Source organism: Chrysochloris asiatica, unplaced genomic scaffold (assembly GCF_000296735.1).
Source record: "Chrysochloris asiatica unplaced genomic scaffold, ChrAsi1.0 scaffold00130, whole genome shotgun sequence".
In the NCBI taxonomy this organism is placed as follows: Eukaryota; Metazoa; Chordata; class Mammalia; order Afrosoricida; family Chrysochloridae; genus Chrysochloris; species Chrysochloris asiatica.
The window spans coordinates 4,563,003-4,582,803 of record NW_006408648.1 but is presented as its reverse complement, the minus strand read 5'-3'; the positions used below and the strand labels follow the sequence as shown (position 1 = coordinate 4,582,803).

The 19,801-nt window shown below is 43.7% G+C and overlaps 1 protein-coding gene across 1 annotated transcript in view; it reads left to right on the top strand.

The window, feature by feature from the left end:
• Positions 1-19,801, top strand: part of ITGB5 (integrin, beta 5) — a gene marked incomplete at its 5' end in the record, with an annotated part of 195,936 nt that overhangs the window by 118,138 nt on the left and 57,997 nt on the right. The window contains one exon of the mRNA XM_006869428.1: positions 9,853-10,282. Coding sequence (XP_006869490.1) covers positions 9,853-10,282 — 430 coding nt within the window. The remainder of the gene's footprint in view (positions 1-9,852; positions 10,283-19,801) is intronic.

Below are 19,801 nucleotides of genomic sequence, written 5' to 3'. Positions count from 1 at the left end.
AAGCATAGGTAAACATCTTTCTGATATTCTCTGCTTTCAGCCAAGATCCACTGGACATCAGCAATGATATCTCTCATTCCACGGCCTCTTTGAATCCAGCTTGAACCTCTGGAAGTTCTCTGTCAATGTATGATTGTAGCCATTTCTGTATTACCTTTAGTGAAATCAGTATTGGTGAGGGTCGGTGAAATGGCCAGTATTCACAGGAGTGCACATCTTTCCAAAGGCGAATGAAACAAAAACAAAGCCAAATGCACCACTGTCTAGTTAATTTTATTCATTCAGAGTGACCTTATAGGACAGATTGGTGAGATATTTTGATGCATGGGTGTTAAGTCATCTAGTTTGTCTTCTGCTATTTGTGTGCTCTCAGTTATGTTGCATAGCATATTTATGCCATATATCAGTGTTCCTAAGTGTGTCCCTTTTTCTTCATTGATGACCTTTATAATTCTAGGTTTTACTTTTAGGTCTTTGATCCATCTTGAACTTATTTTTATATATGATATGAGATATGGGTCTTGTTTCATCCTTCTGCAAATGGATATCCATTTGTTAAAGAGGCTTGAGATGTTTCTACCCTTTGTCAAAGATCAGCTGACTATAGGTGGATTGATTTACTACTGGGTTCTCAATTCTGTTCCACTGATCTGTCTTTCATTGAACCAGTACCAGGTTGTTTTAGCTATTGTGGCTGTGTAGTAGGTTTTGAGATGGGGAAGTGAGAAGTGTAGCCTGTTTTCTTTTTCTTCGTTAGTAATGCTTTGCTTATCTGGGTTCTCTTTCCTTTCCATGTAAAATTTTATCCTCTTTGTCTAACATTAACATACCTCACTTTTCCCTGATAGTTTTTAGAATAAGATCTGGCAGGTTCTCATGGCTCAAAGGTTCAGTGTACATAAGCTGTTGCTTTAAAAAACAACAAAAAGAATGAATCTGTGTTAATGGAAGTACTTAGAAATATCAGAGATAATCCTCTTTGTGTGGAACAGAAGATCAGACAGTATCTGGAGATCTATGTTCAATTCTTTTTTCAATCAGAAAAGTGATGAACTGTCATCATAGTGAGTTTTGTCTAGCCACAAGAGAAGGTTGAAGGGGCTGGTGTTCCTTAAAAATTGTAGCATAAAGGAGACCTTCATTTGGATGCAAATAATGGAAGCCAATTTACGCTGTCTTAAACAAACAAAGGGAGTGTGGTGGCTCCATACGATAAGCACGGGACTCAAACCACAAGGTCCGCAGTTCGAGTCTGCCATCTACTCAATGGGAGAAGGATGAAGCTTTCTGCTCTGCAAAGATTTAAAGCTTCAGAAACCCTATACAGGGTCTCTATGTGTTGGAACTGACTTGATGGCACTAAACAGCAACAACAAACAAAAATAGGGAAAATTGTTTTAAGAGTGTTGAGTTCTTTAATGGAATCCAGGAAGAGAATGCCGGCAATCTTGGGAAAGACTGGAAACAACTAGACAAGAGCTGTAGTACTGTGGTCCCCTGGAGTTCCTTGTGAGAAAGATTGTTATCTTGTTGGCAGGTGAGAACTAAGGCAAACAGAGGTATATTAATTGCCCAAGGCCACAATTAGTAGCACTGGGAAGGTTCAAAGCCAAGTCTTTCTGACCTTGAAGCCCGCACTTTACCACCTTTATCTCAGTGACTACCCAGGATTCTATTTTACCTACCCTATTTCAAAGCACTTCTGTCAGGATAAAGCATAATAATAAAGAATTAGGAGCCTGGTTTTGTGCTGTTGGTTGATGCACTGGACTGCATAGTCGATTTGAACTGGAAGACTGGTAGTTCAAGCTCACCAGGTGCTTCTTGGAAACCCAAGAAGCTATGAATTGGAACCAATTCAGTGGCACTTACCAACAACAATGGAGAGAATACAGTTTAGTGCCATGTTTCCTTTCTGTACTGTCTTACATTTGGTCACTCGATCTGCGGCTCAGGAAGGAAACATGGCACGGTACTCATTGCTAATAGGCAGTCTGAGATTTGGGGGGTGTAAGTGACCTGCCCAAGGTCAGCTTGCTAATAAGTGGTAGATTCACAATTCAAATCACTGTCTTTCCATTCTGAACCAAGTCAGTTTTCCACCATTACGTTGTTATTAGTATTGATTGAGTACTTACACGTTTTACTGCTACTTTCTCTGCTTTTCACATCAGCTTTGCAAAGTAATCATTGTTGTTGTTAAGTGCCGTCAAGTTGGTTCTGATTCATAGCAACCCTGGATAGGGTTTCTGAGGAACAGCTGGTGGGTTTGAACTGCCAGTTTTACAGTAATAGTGTATTATCCTGAAACTCCACACCAAGACTCTACATTTTATGTGAACTCATAGCTGTGGCTCAGAAAGGGCTGAGCAACTTGCCAAGAATCTCCCTACTAGTGAAGCACAGCACGAGGATGCAAAGCTGGGATTAGTTGATGCAAGGTTTGTGCTTTCCGCCTTTATAGCTCATGCACTTTGGATGTAAAGCATCCAGGAAGCCTTAGGTGGTACCATTGCCACACATGTGTGGATGCTCTAGTGTATTGATTTTGTAGTTTTCTGGGTTTGGTATTTTGCTAGGGTTTTGTGTTTTTGTGGGGTTTTTTTTGTGTTTTTTTTTAATTGAGACCTTGTCCACAAAACAGAAAAGGATTTAAAAAAATGAAAATTCTGTAATGTCCAGGAAGGATTTATAAAGCAGTGGAATCAGTATCAGAGGAAGACGGAGTGGAGTTTTTCCCTACACTGAGCCAGCCTCTGATAGCTCTTGTATGTGATGCCAACCAGCCCTCCTTCTGGCTCTCATAGGCTGCGTTCGGGTCAGAACAGTGCAGGGGTCAAAGGAAACCTCCATGCAGGTCTGTTTATTTGTTCTCGCTGTTCGTGTGTTGTCCCGCTGTCCAAGGGGCCACAGTCACTATCTCTGGCTCTACTGCAAGGGCAGTGGGTTTTTGTGTTCTGTGGATGAAGACAGGCTGGCACAGAGCAGCTGCTATTCTCTGCTCTTCATTGTGAAGCGGACATTATGCTTCTCACAAAGGCCAGGCCAGGCCACAAGAGGTGAGCTCCCTTGAGGAACCTGAAGAGCTGTGTGGGTGGGACCAGCTCTATGACCTGAGGAGTCTGTGCAAAATAAAAGTAGCCTTGGCAGCACTGTGGGATAAACACTGAACTGCTAACCTCAAGTCGGCAGTTAAAAGCCACCAGCTGCTTCAGGGGAGAAAGAGGAGGCTTTCTGCTCCTGCAAAGATATCCAGGCTCAGAATCCCTGTACAGGATCACTTTGAGTCAGAATGGACTCAATAGTAGTGGGTGGATGCAGAATAAAAGGAGCTCTGGTGGTGCAGTAGTTAAGTGCTTAACCGCTAACTGAAAGGTTAGTGTTTGGAAACCACTACTGGCTCTGTAGGAGAAAGATGTGACTGCCTACTGTATAAAGATTTAAGGCAACAGCCTTAAACCAAGATTGGTTCCCTTGTGAATATCAGACACAGTGAGTGCACAGGTCACAGGCCAATGAAGCTGCCTGTGGCAGGGGAGGGTTTGGAAACTCCTCCCCCCCTCCCCCCCTTTTTAGGCCCCCCCCCCCCCCCCAGTTTTGCTGAAGGAGAGGGCTCTGTTGATTCCTTTAATCCTTGAGACAGAGGGAGGATAAAACACTTTTAGTTGGCATCAGCCTGATTTTCCTCTGGGCCCAAAAGGCAGAAAACTCTGTCTTTCCTCTCAGGCTGATCTGTCTTCCTCCATAGAGTTTACAGTGGGGCTTTGACACTAAGTGTGTGAATATTTTCCTCTTGGCCTTTGTTCCAAGAATGTACATTTCAGAAGTTGGCAGTGGCTCTGTTGAAATCCAGTCAAATTCAATAAGTGGTTATGCGAATTACTGTGCTCATCCAAGACATACAGATGAAGAAGAAAAGTCAGGAGCTGATTGTCTGGAGAAGGGAATCAAATACAAACAAGTAAATTTCATAGCATGTGATGAACTGGAACTGACGCTACAGGAGCCCCAAGGAAGGAAGGGTCCAGTATAGCAGGGGGAAGCTGTTTGAGCTGAGACTTAGATGGGAGGCAGTTTCCCAGATACAGAACTGGAGGGTGGAATGGTTCCATTGGTGGGCATAGCATCTGCAAAGCAGCAAGATAAGGCTTCAGGGTGGGAAAGAGCATCATCGCTCTTCTGCAAGTTGAAAATAGCTGAGGGTGAGGGCTGTATAAGTGAGAAGGAGGGGATTGGGGACTGAGAGTATAGAGTGGCAATCTCAGGACATACTGGTAGGGTGTACTTGCCAAGCTAAATGATCTGGTCATTATTTGGCAAGTGGGTTCCAATGTTTGATGTTATAAGTTGGGAGGGCTATGGATGAGTCAGAGAACAGTAAGGGGCATGGACAAATCATATAGAGCATAACTGAAAGGCCTGGGGACTCACCTGAGAAGTACCATTGTCATTTGATACCTCGGGGCCTGTGGAGGATGGGGAGGGCAGCTTTGGGCTATGTCTTAATTATCTAGTGCTAACTTAACAGGAGTCCTCGTGTGGCGCTGTGGGTTAATGCACTGGACTGCAAAATTGGTTAGAGCTGCAAGGTCAGTGGTTCAAGCTCACCAGCTGCTCCTTGGAAACCCTATACAGGGTCGCCATGGGTTCGAGCCAACTCGACAGTACCAAACAACAACAGCTTAACAGAAGTGCTACAAGTGGGTGGCGTTAAAGAACAGGTGTTTATTTTCTCACAGTTCAGGAGTCTGAATTCCAGGCATGGTTCTAAAGCAGGGGTGAGGAACATTTTTTCTGCCAAAATGTATCACATCATTTGCAAGCCATACAAAATTATCAACTTAAAAATTAGCCTGTTGTATTTGGTCTAACCTTTAATTAATTCACCCCTAATGTGATGGTTGGAGTCCTGGTGTGGCACTGCTGGCTAATGCACTGGACTGCAAGGTCAGTTTGAACTGTAAGATCAGCGGTTCAAGCTCACCAGCCTCTCCTTGGAAGCCCTGTACAGGGTCGCTATGAGTCAGAACCAACTCGATGGCACTTAACAACAACCACAAATATGGTGGCTGGAGCTATGGTGGCCTTCGCAGAACCAGATCAAATTATTTTGCTGGACTTACACAGCCTGTGGGTAGAACATTCCCCACCCCTGTTTTAAGGGAAGGGCCTTCCTTGTCTATTTCAGTTTCTAGTAGTTGCTAACAATCCTTGCTTGTTTCTGGGCTTGTTAATGCATCTGCCTCCATCATCTATCTTGTTCTTTTATAACTCAATGACTCTCCTGTGTCCTGCAGAGTGGCTATGAGACTTGACAGCAACAGGTTTTATCATTCAGAAATGATTCGCTTTAGAGTCCATCTACACTGATACATAACATCTTTAATATAACAAGAATCCTTCCTTCTATTTCCAAACAGGGTAACTGCAAAAATGGCATGAGGGGACCATATCTAACTTCCTTTGGCTTTACAAGGGGGAAGGAGAATAAAACTCAAAATCAGCCCACAGCTGATTCCTATGAGGCATAGTTTAGATATGCCTCCACCCTACAACTTTCTTTACTCGATTTTGACACTAACCATGTCTCCCATGGCACATTGCTCCACATCTGGGTTCAATATGCCTTTGCAGTGACCACACAGAGCTCATAGACAATACTCATGATTATGGAACTTTAGGGAAATAAACAGAGTATAAGTTCAGGATCAGAAATAACTCAGGGTGCACAGTTCTCCAGTCAGGGAGGCCTTTTCGCTGATGGACTGAAGGCCTACCTCACTCTTTTCTTCGACCACTCAACCACGTGGTCCCTCAGTCTCTGGCCTGTCCAGCAAGTATTACAAACTCCTTTAGCCTTGCCGATGAAAGTCCAAAGGCACCCACACGCAAGCCAACCTCCTGCCCAAAGGTACTCAACTTTACTCTGGGGACCAAGAAGTTTGCTGTGGTGGCTCTCCTGCCCCCTCTGCCACTGCTGTTTCCTTTACAGGATTTCAAAATCCAAATAATGTGTTCTGCTTGTGGCTCTTGTTTCTTCATGGTCAGGGAATCATTTCCCTCGACTTCTGAGATGGCTTCTTCTAAACCCAGCAGAATGACAAGACTAACCAATCCCTGCATTAGAATCCCATATACCCTATTTACTTAGTCCTCTCTAGTCATTTGATGAGAGTTAAGAAGGTTATGGAGTCCTGGTGTGCTATTGCAGGATAATGCACTGAACCTGCGAGATCAGTGGTTCAAACCTACCAGTCACTCCTCAGAAACCCTAGACAAGGGCACTATGAGTCAGAACTAACTTGACAGCACTTAACAAGATGATTATGCTTAGAAAAGCCATATCAAGTAAATTCACTGTTTTGTTGTTATTGTTAAGTGCCAAGAGTCAGTTTCAACTCATAGCAACCCTGCATAGGGTTTCCAAGGAGCAGCTTGTGGGTTTGAACTACTGACCACGTGGTTAACAGTCCTTTGCCTCTCCTACAATGCCACACCTCACAGATACCGGGGTTAGGATTTCAACACAATTTTGGATGGATACAATTCAATCCATAACAGGACAGATGGGTTAAAGTTGCAGCCAGGCAGTTCATGCCTCGTCGCAATTAGAACTTACTGTAGAGGTGGTGGCCGGGCAGCCAGAGGCTCTGAGGAGGTCACTTCCAACTTGACATGATGCTTCTGTGCATTGATCCTGTTGCCTGGGTTCATAGATCTGCCCAGGCAAGACGCAGGAGAAGTGGTAGGGGTGACAGGCAAAGATGCCCTCAAAGAGAAACCAAACCAGCCTACTGCCATCAAGTTGAGTCTGACTCATAGTGATCCCATACGACTATCCCTTAAATAAAACTTGGTGATCCCCAAGTTCCAATGAGATTCTCTTCTCCAATGATTTCAACTTTCTTCCCAAGTCCTCACCCTTAGGATTTTCCTAAGTGGGCCTATCCACTGGGAATTGGTTTCTTCATTAACTGGTTTTGACAAATCAGTATGCAAGTGGCTGGCTGTGTCCAGTACAAAGAAGCCAGTAAGCCCCTGTCATGGGCTTCCCACGGTGTCCCTGCTTTTGCCCACTTCTCAGGGGTTTTGTACCCTGTGCCCATCCCCAGTGCTTTGTCTCCTTGAGATCCTGATTCAAGTGGACTTGGCATCTGCACAACTCTGGGTTTGGTGGGTTGGGTTGGGGGCTGGGCAGTTCTTTGAAAGGGTGGCTCAGACCTGCAACCCTGGGGAAACTAGAAGCATCACAGTGAGGTTTTAATAATGAGGCTAAGTGTGAGAGCTGCTTTCTCAGTGACTTTCAGTGGAATCTTGGAGCGGGAGACTGGAAAGTTTCCAGAAATGGGCAGCTTTAGATATCAGTAGGAGTCCTCAGGAATCCTAGGAGCAAAGCGAAGGAGTCTCACTTCAGCTTCCTGGACTTCTCTTTTTTATCTGATGGGGAAAATGGCCCTCAAAGGAGGGGCAGGAGAACAGGCCCACTTCCTGTTTCAAAAGTTCATGAACCTAGCAAGATTTGCACTCCAGCCACTGAACTAGACAAGGTTATCGGACCTTGATTAGAGCAAATCCTTTAGCTGAGCCAGGCCCATAAGCCTGCTTTAAAACCAGAGCCTCCAAGCTTTCCTGGCCAGATAGATAGCGATGGAGTGTTTCTAGTTTCTAGGTGATACAGTGCTATTGCTGATTCAGAGCATTATCTAAGCTCTCCATTGCCTTTGCGGCAAACAGACATATCACCAGCACTGTGGAGATTCAGTTTCCTCCTCCTTTACTCGATCCCTTGACACAGGTAGGTTATCCTGGTGGGTGGTCCTGTTCACAGATAGGCACTCCCCATAGGTTTTCAAGAATTAAATGCCTTTGACTCTTGGTTCAGGTAATTCTTTTGTATTTTATTCTGTTTCCGAAAGCTTTTCATCTAGCAAGTCCATCAAAGTTGTAGCCCTAGGAAGCAGTAGCTTTTCGCACATCACTGCTCCTCTCTGAGCCTCAGAAACAAATGTATACACTAGAGTGTCTATCTGTGCACAGCCAGGATACCACCTTGTGCTTCTCTGATGCACTTAACTTCCAAACTGCGTGAGGAATAAGGGAAAAATCACAGACCGTGGCATCAACCAGTCCCAGACTTGAGTCCTGGCTCTGTGGCTTACTAGCAGGGGGCTTCTTGGTAAGTTGCTCAGCCCTCTTTGAGCCTCATTTGTTAGATCACACAATGTGAAGAGCTGTAAGAAGCAGAGAAAGCATTGGCATTCTGTGATGGTCAAATCTGGGCAAATTCAGCCTCTGTCTCCCTTCTCACCTCGGGGGTTAGGTTGTTCCCAGCCCAAGGCAGGAGTGGGTATATCTCCACCATGGGGAGAGGTACTTCATGCAATTCATCAGGGCATTCCTTTGAAACTCACAGAGCTTACATTGTGCTGCTCTGAGGGGAGTGCTGAGTGATTTGAACCCCACCCGGTTCCTTTTCTCATTGGGATGAGGAAGAAGATGGAGTAGTTATGCTCTACTTCCTGGAACCATAAGACCAATATCATTCTGGCTTTCCTTATATTTCAGCCACTCACAGGCATCTCCCCTGCACCACCATCACCCAGTGAGATCCACCTTTCTTGGCATTTCCAAGACAACCCTTGAGCAGCTCAGGAATTAGCAACACTTCCATACCTGCTTTGTTTAAAAAAAAGTCTTGGCACATGGAACGCTCTTCAATACCTCAGGCCATGTGTGGACTCTAAAAGGGCTCAGCTGTAAGAACCACTCAGAGGAGGAATCTGGGTGCAGGGAGTAGTCCATGTATTCCCATCATTAGTACCTTCACATTTGTCCCTAATTTTTCATTGATGACCTTCATAATTCTGGGATTCACATTTAGGTCCTTGATCCATGTTGAGTTGGTTTTTGTATATGGTGTGAGGTGAAGGTCTTGTTTCAGACTTTTGCATATCTTTTTCCAATTCTGCCAGCACCATCTGTTGAAGAGACTATCCCCTCCCCATGGGACATATTTTAGTGTTTTGTCGAAGATCAGTTGGCTGTATGTAGATGCTTTAATTTCTGGATGCTCGATTCTGTTCCATTGATCTATGTGCCTTTCATTGTACCAGTACCAAGCTGTTTTGACCACTGTCGCCATGTAGTATATTTTAAAGTCGGGATTGACAGGCCTCCAACCTTCTTCTTGTTCTTAAGCAGTGTTCTGCTTATCCTGGGTCTCTTTCCTTTCCATATAAAGTTTGTTATTGCTTTTTCCATCTCTTTGAAGAATGACTGTGTAAACTCTTACCTGATTCTTTCTACCTTTCTGTATGAGCCCATTTCCTCAGGGCTATGAGGATTGAAAGAGATACAGAACATCTAAAAAAATCAGCACCCACTCACCACCGTCGAGTGGAATTTGACTCTTAATAGCAACCCTTTAGAGAGCAGTAGAGCTGCTCCTTAGAGTGTTAAGACTGTAAACAGCCATCCTCATTTTTCTCCCTTGGAGTGGCTGATAGGTTGAACCACCGACCATGTGGTTAGCAGCCCAGTGCTTAGCTCACAGCACCACCAGGACTCCTTGAACCTCTCACAGTGCCGTCCAGTGTTAACTCACTTGGACAGTCTTGTCCTTGATAAGATAACGGAATTTGGTGTCTTTTGAGTCGCTTCAGGGCTTTCCTTGTGTGCACAGAGAAGACTGTAGCAAGCAGCCCTATTCAGCTGACTCCATGGCAGATAGTATTGGTGGCAGTGCCCATTGAGGGCCTCAAAGGAATTGGGCTGCTGAGTAGTTGGAAGGCCAATCTCAGAGCCCCCTTGACATGCAGTGACCATGATGTCCCCTCTCTTCCTTCTGTCCAGGCAACCTTTGATGTGTCGGTGGAGGCACGGAGCTGCCCTGGCAGACACATGGAGCAAAAGTTCACCCTGAGGCCCGTAGGGTTCCGGGACAGCCTGGAGGTGGGGGTCACTTACAACTGCATGTGCAGCTGCAGCGCTGGACTGGAGCCAGACAGCGCCAGATGCCGCGGCAATGGGACTTACATCTGCGGCCTGTGTGAGTGCAACCCCAGCTACCTGGGCACCAGGTGTGAGTGCCAAGAAGGAGAGAACCAGAGCTTGTACCAGAACCTGTGCCGGGAGGCGGATGGGAAACCCCTGTGCAGTGGGCGTGGGGAGTGCAGCTGCAACCAGTGCTCCTGCTTCGAGAGCGAGTTCGGGAAGATCTACGGGCCTTTCTGTGAGTGCGACAACTTCTCCTGTGCCAGGAACAAGGGCGTCCTCTGCTCAGGTAGGCGCCCCCTGCACACCGCAGGCCTGCCTGCTCCTCCTCCTCTCATCTCTTTCCTCCCATGCCCAGGAGTGTCACTAACCAAGGGTGGTGGTGGAAAGGGTCATACCACAGCTGTCCTGGAGAAGGTAGTAGACAAGTCTTCCTACCACAGCCAGCCGAGTGGGGACTGCATGTCAAATATAAAGCAGGACAAGACACTGCTATATTAGGTGGACTCGCAGAGTTGGGGGGGCGTCTTCCAGGCTTACGCCCCAGTTTATAAAGGAACTGCCTGGACAGGATGCCTGACAAACAGATGTTCAGTCACTGCTTGATTATCTTTTGGGACACGGAGTTCACCTGGCCCAATAGTGGCCATTCCCTGGTTAAGCCTTGTGTGCATCTCTTACTACTCCTATAACAAATTACCATAGACTCAGAGGCTTAAAGAAGCATACACATTTATTCTTTTACAGTACTAGAGGTCAGGAGCTCAAAATGGATCTCATTTGGCTAAAAATTAAGGTGGTAGCAGGGCTGCATTCCTTCTGGAAGTTCTAGGAGAGAATCGATATCCTTGCCTTTTCCAGCTTCGAGGGGTCATCTGTATTCCTTGGCTCATGGCCCCCCTCCTTCATCTTCCAAACCAGCTGCATTGCCCCTGGAAATCTCTCTCTAAGTACGCTCCCTTCTTTTCTCTGGCTCTTCTGCTTCTCTGTTATATAACCTCTGTGATTATATTGGACCCACCCAGTCCTGGTATGATGCTGTAGGAAAAGTGCTGGATCATAGGTCAGATTGAACTGCAGGGTCAGTGGTCCAAACTCACCAGTCACTCCTTGGAAACCTTTTACAGGGTCGTCATGAGTTGTAACCAACTCTACAGCACTCAACAACAGCCAGATAATATAGGATAACCTTCCCATCTCAAATTCCTTCCTTTAGTCACTTCTACAAAACCCTTGGAGTCCTGGTGTGGCACTGTGGGCTAATGTGTCAGACTGCAAAGTTGTTTGAAATGCAGGGTCGGTGATTCAAACTCACCAGCTGCTCCTTGGAAACTCTATACAGGGTCACTATGGGTCGGAATCAACTCGATGGCACTTAACAACACAGAGAGAGCCTTTGTACCACATATGATAACATATCCACAGATTCTGAGGATTTGGACTTAGACATCTTTGCTGTTATTAAGTGCCATCGAGCCTGTTCTGAGTCACAGCCAGAATATTCCTTAGAAGCCGGGTAAGTGATACTTTGTCTCTCATACTTAGGACATGTTATCAGTTGGGACCAGTCCCTGGAGAAGGTCATCATGCTTGGTAAAGTGTATGGGCAGCAAAAAATGGTAGCCCTCCAATGAGATGGATTGGCACCATAGCAGCAGCAATGGGCTCAAGCATAACATTGTGAAGATGGTATAGGATCAGGCAGTGTTTCATTTTGTTGTGCATGAATTGGAACCAACTGGACAGCACCTAACAACAACAATAGAATTTCCAAGGAGTGGCTGAGGGGTTTGAACCACCAACCTTGTGGTTAGCAATCCAGTGCTTATCCTACAGCGCCGTACCCTACCACAGGCAGAGCTTAAAAGTTCCTCTTTATATTGAATAGAAATTTGTTTCTTAGTACCTTCTACCCTTTCCACATGACCGCATCCAAATACAGGACTTTACATTGATGATTCTAGTTCGATAGATACAGACTAGCAGTTCCCATTCTGGAGTTGCATTCTTGTAAAACACTTTAAAATAGTATCTCAGAATGGCCTTTGGGTCCAATGCCATGCTCTCTGCAAATATAGTAAGCAGAACTGTTGTAGGTTCCCCTGTAGTTTCTCCTTCAAATTGTTTTATGGCTCCAGAGTCCCTTCCTTGAGAATGGTTTTCAAACTGGGAGGTATTGGTTTAAAGAGAATCTAGAGTCCAGTAGGGAAGATAAAGTACATTCATGTGCAGCAAATTGGGTACATATAAATTATATGTCCTCATGGCAGACATTTGTGATTTGGGACTCCTGGTGTGGCACTGTAGGATCACCTCTGGAGTAAGCTCTTTAATTCTGATGAGACATGAACTGCCTGACTGCAACTTTAACCCATCTGTCCTGTTATGGATTCAATTGTATCCCTCCAAAATTGTGTTGAAATCCTAACCGCAGTACCTGTGAAGTGTGGCATTGTAGGATAAGCAAAGGGCTGCTAACCACGAGGTCGGCAATTCAAACCTATCAGTTTCTCCCTGGAAACCATATACTGGGTTGCTATGAGTCAGGACCAATTTGATGGCATTTAACAACAACAACAACATGGAATCGTAATCATCTGTGCTGAGGGTTGTACAGAAGTGGGTCAGCAAGAGGAGCTTCGTGGGGAAGACCACATGGCAAGACTAGTATGAGGACACCCATGGGTGTAATGGAACGCAAATGCTTACAATTGACAGGAATGTCGTAGAAGACTAAGCTACATGGTAGAATTAGGACTTGACACATTCAACATACAACAGGGATTGACCTTTTCTCTGATGAGAAGTGGTGGTGATGGAGAGAGAGAGTGATGAGAGATTGGTATTAGCTGGATGGATTGTTCTGGGTTAATGGAAAAAAGTGTGGGTTCAGTAGCAGACAGACCTGGTCTAGATCTACAACAGTCCATACTGGTCGTGTGACTTTGGCTGTTTAGTTGCCGTGAGGAATGGGAGTGTGTAGAACGTAGCTAGCATATCGCCTAGCACAAAAGGAAGAGACTCATTTGATACTGCCTCCTTTATCAGCTAGTGCCACGGAGCTGGAGCTGGTGCCCAGAATGCGGGAGGAGATGGCCTTGGCCCTGAATATCACTGGGCTTTACCCAAAAGAATCCCAGCATCCTGAATCCGTTTCCATTTTCTTTATTAGCCACATATAAACTCTCGGAAACCCTGTACAGGGTCGCTATGGGTCGGAATCGACTCGATGGCACTTAACAACAACAACAAAAGAAATCTTTAAACATTGCTTTTCTTTTTAAAAGAAGTAAGAAAATACTATTATAGAACTGTCCCTCCATTTCCCTCTGTCTCCCAAAATAATCCTCTGATACATTTTCATTCAAGAAGGCTGTTTGTGTCCACATTGCCTAGGATCAAGGACCTCTGTCTAAGTCAGACTGATGTGTACAAATCCCATCTCCACAATTCAGTCTATGATCTTGGTTGTCTTGAGTTTCAGCTTTCCTGTCTCTAAAAACAGGCCAGTAACATTGTTTCTTCATTATTTTGAAGACTGAAAGAGATGACATAGATGGAGTCCCTGACCCAGTGCTTGACATGGAACAGGGACCCCATGCATGTTACAGCTTGTCCCTCTAGGTCTCCTCTCCCACTAAGATGCCGTGTCTCTGAATATTCTGCAGAGTCTGGGAGTAGTGGTAGATGAGGTGTAGGTGACCCTCAATGGGGAAAACTTGTTTTCCATTTTGGAAACAGGAATATTCTATAGCTGAGTGAACATACTGCTTTTTTGGTTCAACCATCAGAACCCACAGTTCTTCTGAGCTCATCTTCCATTTCAGAATTCTGCCAGACACAATGTCCAAAAACCCCAGGGAGCTTTTTGTTTCACTCTTTCCTCCATCGCCATACAATCCTGTGGTATTGGGAGATTCTCACATGTCACAGGGTACAGGAAACGTGGGGGTTGCCAAATCCTTGAGGTTCCCAGATAAACGATGCTTCAAGTTCCTAACTTTCCTGGGGTTGCTGAGATGGAAAGCTCCCCACCAGCCCCTGTTGGAAAAGCCACATACATTCATTAAATAAACTTGAAAAATACAGGGAAGTTGCTGGATGTGTGATCAGTGTGACTATGCTGCCTGTCTCCTTCTTGGTGACCAGGATTAATTTGGACCATCTGGTAAACCAGGCAAGAACTCTTTTCACCCTCATTATTTTATACGTATCCCTTCCAAAACTGTGTGCTCAGTCAAGCGATTTATCTTCCCAGAGAGCTAGAGGATTGTTCTTAGGTCTTGAATATTCTGGAAAATAGGAAGAAATAAGCCATCTATATAATTCCATCATTCATATTAAAGAAGTTGTATTTCCTTCCAAACTTTTTTTCTTCTAAATTAGTGTGTGTTTATTGCTGTATAAAAATTGTATCTTGCTTTCCTTCCCCATATATACTAAGGAGAACTTGTAGTTGAATTACTTTAATAAGTTGTTAATTAGAACACTTTGGTTCTCTTTCCATTTCACCCAATATAGCCGCCTCCAACTTCATTCAAAAAGTCAAATACTGAAAAACAACAACTACTTAAAAGATGAATCTATTAAGTAGTATTCCTGGGGAAAATAGTGTCTGGAATGAGGCCATTGGTGTGTGTTTGGGATAATTTCAGAAGGACTAAACACTGAGTGCCACTCCAGGCAGGCAGCACTTGGTAACACACATTTATTTATCCAGGTTGTTGTTGCTGTCCAAGGCCTAATTGTCTCTCAAACACTGTAGCTTGTTCAGGACATAGCTGTGAATGGTAGGTGGGGAATTCCAACCCCCAATTCCTTGACACCAGTGGTCAGCTTGGGGTTCCTGCTCCAGAAATGTGCCCATTGATTTTGAGCTCTTGGTTTGCTTTTACAGTGGGGTTTCTGTGGCAAAGAAGTCTATTTCCCAACACCACTCTGGTCTTTGAAGAAGCTGACTCAATGATTCAAAAAAAGCCAACTTCAGCATTTTCTGAAATTTTCCCACTCCTTCCCCCTGTAGCTTCTACCTAAAAGGGGATGTGTGGCTACGGTCTGTCTCCAGAGGCAAGAAGCAGGGAGGGGGTGAATTTGAAAATGGGGCTGAGGCAGAGCCAGGGTCAGAACAGGTAGAGACACCCTATCTATGGTCTTTTCATCTATAAAAGGCTTATTATAGTCCTTGTCCCATACCAAAAGACAATCTGAGGAGAAATACACAAGTTATAGGATTGTAGCATGTTGTTCTTCTTACCTGCTGGGGAGCTGGTCCTGACTCTTGGTGATTCCATGAGTACCGAGCAGAACTGCTCCATAGGGTTTCCTAGCTCATAAAAATTAGTAGTAAGGTAAATCAGGTTTAATTTCAGTATAAGGTCCGGAAGCACTGGAACAACTTTTGCCTTGTTTTTTTTGTGACACACGTCGTGGGAACGTGTGCACAGACAGGGCTGCGGTGTCTCCCATGAGTTTCTAGAAACAACATAGCTCACAGAGAATGGTTCTGTCCACAGACTGTGTGTGTGTGTGTGTGTGTGTGTGTGTGTGTGTAAGGGAACTTCATGGGACCATCATGAAGATTTCTGTAGTTTTGAGCCTTTTGAGTTACTGTACTAATTGAATAAGGGAAGTACAGCATGGTCTGTTTATTTTCCTTAGTGTAATAAAAGACTCTTGGCTCAGACGTTGTTGTTTTTCATTGAATTTTATACCCAAACAGTGCAATTCTTGGGATTTGAGTTACTCCATTGTGGTAAATGATGGAAATCAGTCTCAGCCATGATGTCTTAACTGTCTCTGTACTTAAAATGGTTTCATTGGTTCATGGTCAACCTACTTCTTAGGTTTCAGATATTGAGAAAATTAAATCAAATAGGATAGGAGACTTTTAGTCTCATAACTGTGAGTTCCTGAAAGTACTAGTACATCTAAGTAAGATTTCATATATTTTAATGTATCTAAAACTAGGATGTATTATTATTCATTGAACACTAAGATATTTAGTCCATTTAGCCAGATAATATATGTATCTATGGCAATCTGCTCCTGTAAAGATGATAGCCTTGGAAACCCAAATGATCAGTTCTACTCTGTCCTGCATGGTCATCCTGACTCTAATTTGACTTGACAGTAATGGGTTGGGAATCCAAAGGAAGATCATTAAAGGTCAAAGGCATCTGCAGTTCTCTCCCAAATATTAAAAAAATAGAGAATGGCATTAGTGTCATGTCTAGTGGGCTAGAGCCAGAATCCAAGCATAGTCTGGGGTGACAGTTCCCAGCAGATTTAGCAAAAAAGTTCTTTTTAACTTTTTCAGGTAAAAGTACCCCTGATATTAGCGCCTGATTCTAGACTTCTCAGTTCTGGCCAAATGAAACACTTCCTATAGTAAGTTATCCAGATACATTTTAAGAAATACTTCTCACCACTTTTATACTGTTTTTCAGAAATACAGTTTTCATATCCGGTGGCCATTCTGGAGCTATGGTCACAGCTATACCTCTTGTCATTGCATTACAAGTTGTATATTTCTGAAATGACTTGGTTCAAGGCCCTCTTGAATGTGGCATTTTTTGCTTTACTCAAATTCCTTTTGGATATACATAATGGGAAATAACTCAATGTAACTTAAACAATGCCCTGTTGGATGGATATTGGGGTTTCTCTTAAAATTATTCATCACCTGTTATGATCCACACAATTGAAGGCCTTTGTATAATCAGTAAAACACAGGTATAAGCATCTTTCTAGTATTCTCCACTTTCAGCCAAGGTTCATCTAACATCAGCAATGATATCCTTTGTTCCACATCCTGTTTTTGGATGTGACTTGAAATTCTGTCAGTTTTCTATTGATGTACTACTAAAACTGGGTTTGTTGTTGTTGTTGTTGTTGTTTTAATCTTCAGCAAAATGTTACCTCTGGTGGCATTAATGACATTGTTTAATAATTTCTGCATTCTATTGTTGTTGTTGCTAAGTGCCGTCAAGTCGGTTCCGACCCATAGCAACCCTATAAGGTTTCCAAGGTGCAGCTAGTGAGCTTGAACCACCAATCTTACAGTCCAAACGACTTTGCAATCCAGTGCATTAGAATGGTCACAAACATGGATCTCTTCCAGTCAACTGACCAGGTTGTTTTTTGTCTTTAAAATATCTGGACATAGATGAATGAGCAATTCCAGCGTTGCATTCATTTGTTGAAATATTGCAATTAGTAGTCTGTCTATCCCTGGAATCTTGTTTCCCCTAAATGCCTTCAGTGCAGCTTAGACTTCTTCCTTCAGTACCATCAGTTCTGGATCATATGCTAACTCCTGAAACAATATTTCTTTTTTTTTTTTAAAGCTTTTATTGTGAATTGAATGATAGTTTATATGGCAGAACTTTTGTTGTGCTCTTAACCAATCGTATTTTGTTTTATGGCAATGCTTAAATCCCCTCCATGCACCCTTGGTTAACAGTATTTTCTCTCTTGAATGAACCAAGATTTGACATCATTTCCCTGGAAAGAGGCTTCTTGGTGAGATTTTCTTAACTGCGTGCCTCAGGAAGGAAGGATTGCCTAGAAAAATCTTCAGTTTTTTTCCTGTCTACTTATTTCGGCTCAGTTTGTGGATGATTATCCCTAACCAAAAGGAAATGATTAATGTTCAACCATTTCAAGAAGTAGCATAAGATCAAGAGCCAATGATACTGAAGGAGTAAGTCCAATGTGCATTGAGGGAATTGGCAAAGAACAAGGCACCAGAAATTTAATCTTTCAAGAAAGTGAGGTGGCACTCACTCATCTCTGCCAAGAAATTTGGAAGACAACTATATGGCCAGCTGATTTGAAGAGATCCATGTTTGTGCCCATTCCAAAGAGAGGTGACCCTACGGAATGCGGAAATCATTGGACAATCTCCGTGATATCACATGTGAGTAAAGTTTTACTAAAGGTAATATAGAAACAGCTGCAAGCATACATTGACAGACAACTTCCAGAGGTTCAAGCAGAATTCAGAAGAGGCCGTGGAACGAGGGATATCATTGCTGATGTCTGATGGATCTTGGCTGAAAGCAGAGAATATCAGAAAGATGTTTATCTGTGCTGTGCTTTATTGACTACTCAAAGGCTTTCAATTGTGTGGATCATGACAAGATATGGACAACATTGTAAAGTATGAGTATTCATGAACACTTAATTGTGCTCATGAGGAATCTGTACCTGGATCAAGAAGCAGTTGTTAAAACAGAACATGGGAACACTGAATGGTTTAGAATTAAGAAAAGTGTGCGACAAGGTTATATTCTTTCAGCATAGTTATTCAACCTGTATGCTGAGCAAATAATCTGAGAAGCTGGGTTATATGAAGGAAAATGTGGCATCAGGAGTGCAGGAAGACTCATTAACAACCTGCAATATGCAGATGATACCTTGATTGCTGAAAGTGAAGAGGACTTAAAACATTTACTGATGAAGATCAAAGAGCACAGCCTTCACTATGGATTGCATCTCAATGTAAAGAAAACAAATATCCTCACCACTGGGCCAATAAACAACATTCTTACCAATGGAGAAAATATTGAAGTGATCCAGGACTTCATTCTTCTTGGATCAACTGTCAACACTCACGGAAGCAGCAGTCAAGAAATCGAAGGACGCATTGCATTAGACAGATCTGCTGCACAAGATCTTTTTAAAGTGTTGAAGAACAAAGATGTCAGCTTGAGGACTAAGGTGAGCCTGACCCAAGCCATGGTATTTTCAATAACCTCACATGCATGCGAAAGCTGGGCAATGAATAAGGAAGACTATAGAAGAATTGATGCATTTGAGTTATGGTGTTGGAGGAGAATATTGAAAGTGCCATGGGCTGCCAGAAGAACCAACAGATCTGTATTGGAAGAAGTGCAGCCAGAGTGCTCCCTGGAGGCCAAGATGGCCAAACTTCATCTGTCATCCTTTAGACATATTGTTAGGAGGGACCAGTCACTAGAGACGGATATCATGTTTGGTGAGGTGAAGGGTCAGAGAGAAAGAGGAAGACCTCCAGCAAGATGGATTGGCCAAGTGGCAGCATCAGTGGGCTCAAGTGTGGCAACAGTAGTGAGGGTGGCCCAGGATTGGGCAGTGTTTCCTTCTGCTGTGCATAGGGTCACTGTGAGTCGGTACCAACTCAGCACCTAACAACAACAACAACAATCCAGATATTATTTGTATAGATAAGGATGCAAAATATGTACATTTTTTGGAGAAATGGCTTCTCTTCCCCAAAAGAATCCCTCAGGCCAAGGTTTGGGAATCTGTGTAGCAGTTTCCCTTTCATGATAAGTCCTAATATGATTCACATTTGGGAGACCTCCTGTATGGTGACTCTGAAAACGGAATTTCTTACAAGACTTTTCAATAAGTATAAAGATAAGGAGTGATCTATCTATAGCTGCAGAAGATGCTTCTACAGAAGACCGTTAACCAGGATGGTTGAGGCCAGATGCAAGATTACATAGATAACACAAGTGCTGTGTCTAGAAACCATGTCATTACCCAACATAAACATATTTCTCTTTTTTCTTTCCATTGTTGTTAAGTGCCATTGAGTCCATTCTGACTCAGAGTGTCCCTGTATTGGGTTCCCAAAGAGCCACTGGTGGGTTTGAGCCACCAATCTTGTGGTAAGCAGTCCAGTGCTTACCCTACCGTGCCATACGAGAATGTTCTTTACATTGTTGTTAGGTGCCATCGAGTCAGTACCGATCCATAGTGACCTTATGCACAGCAGAACAAAACACTGCCGGTCCTGGGCCAACCTCACTACTGTTGCCAC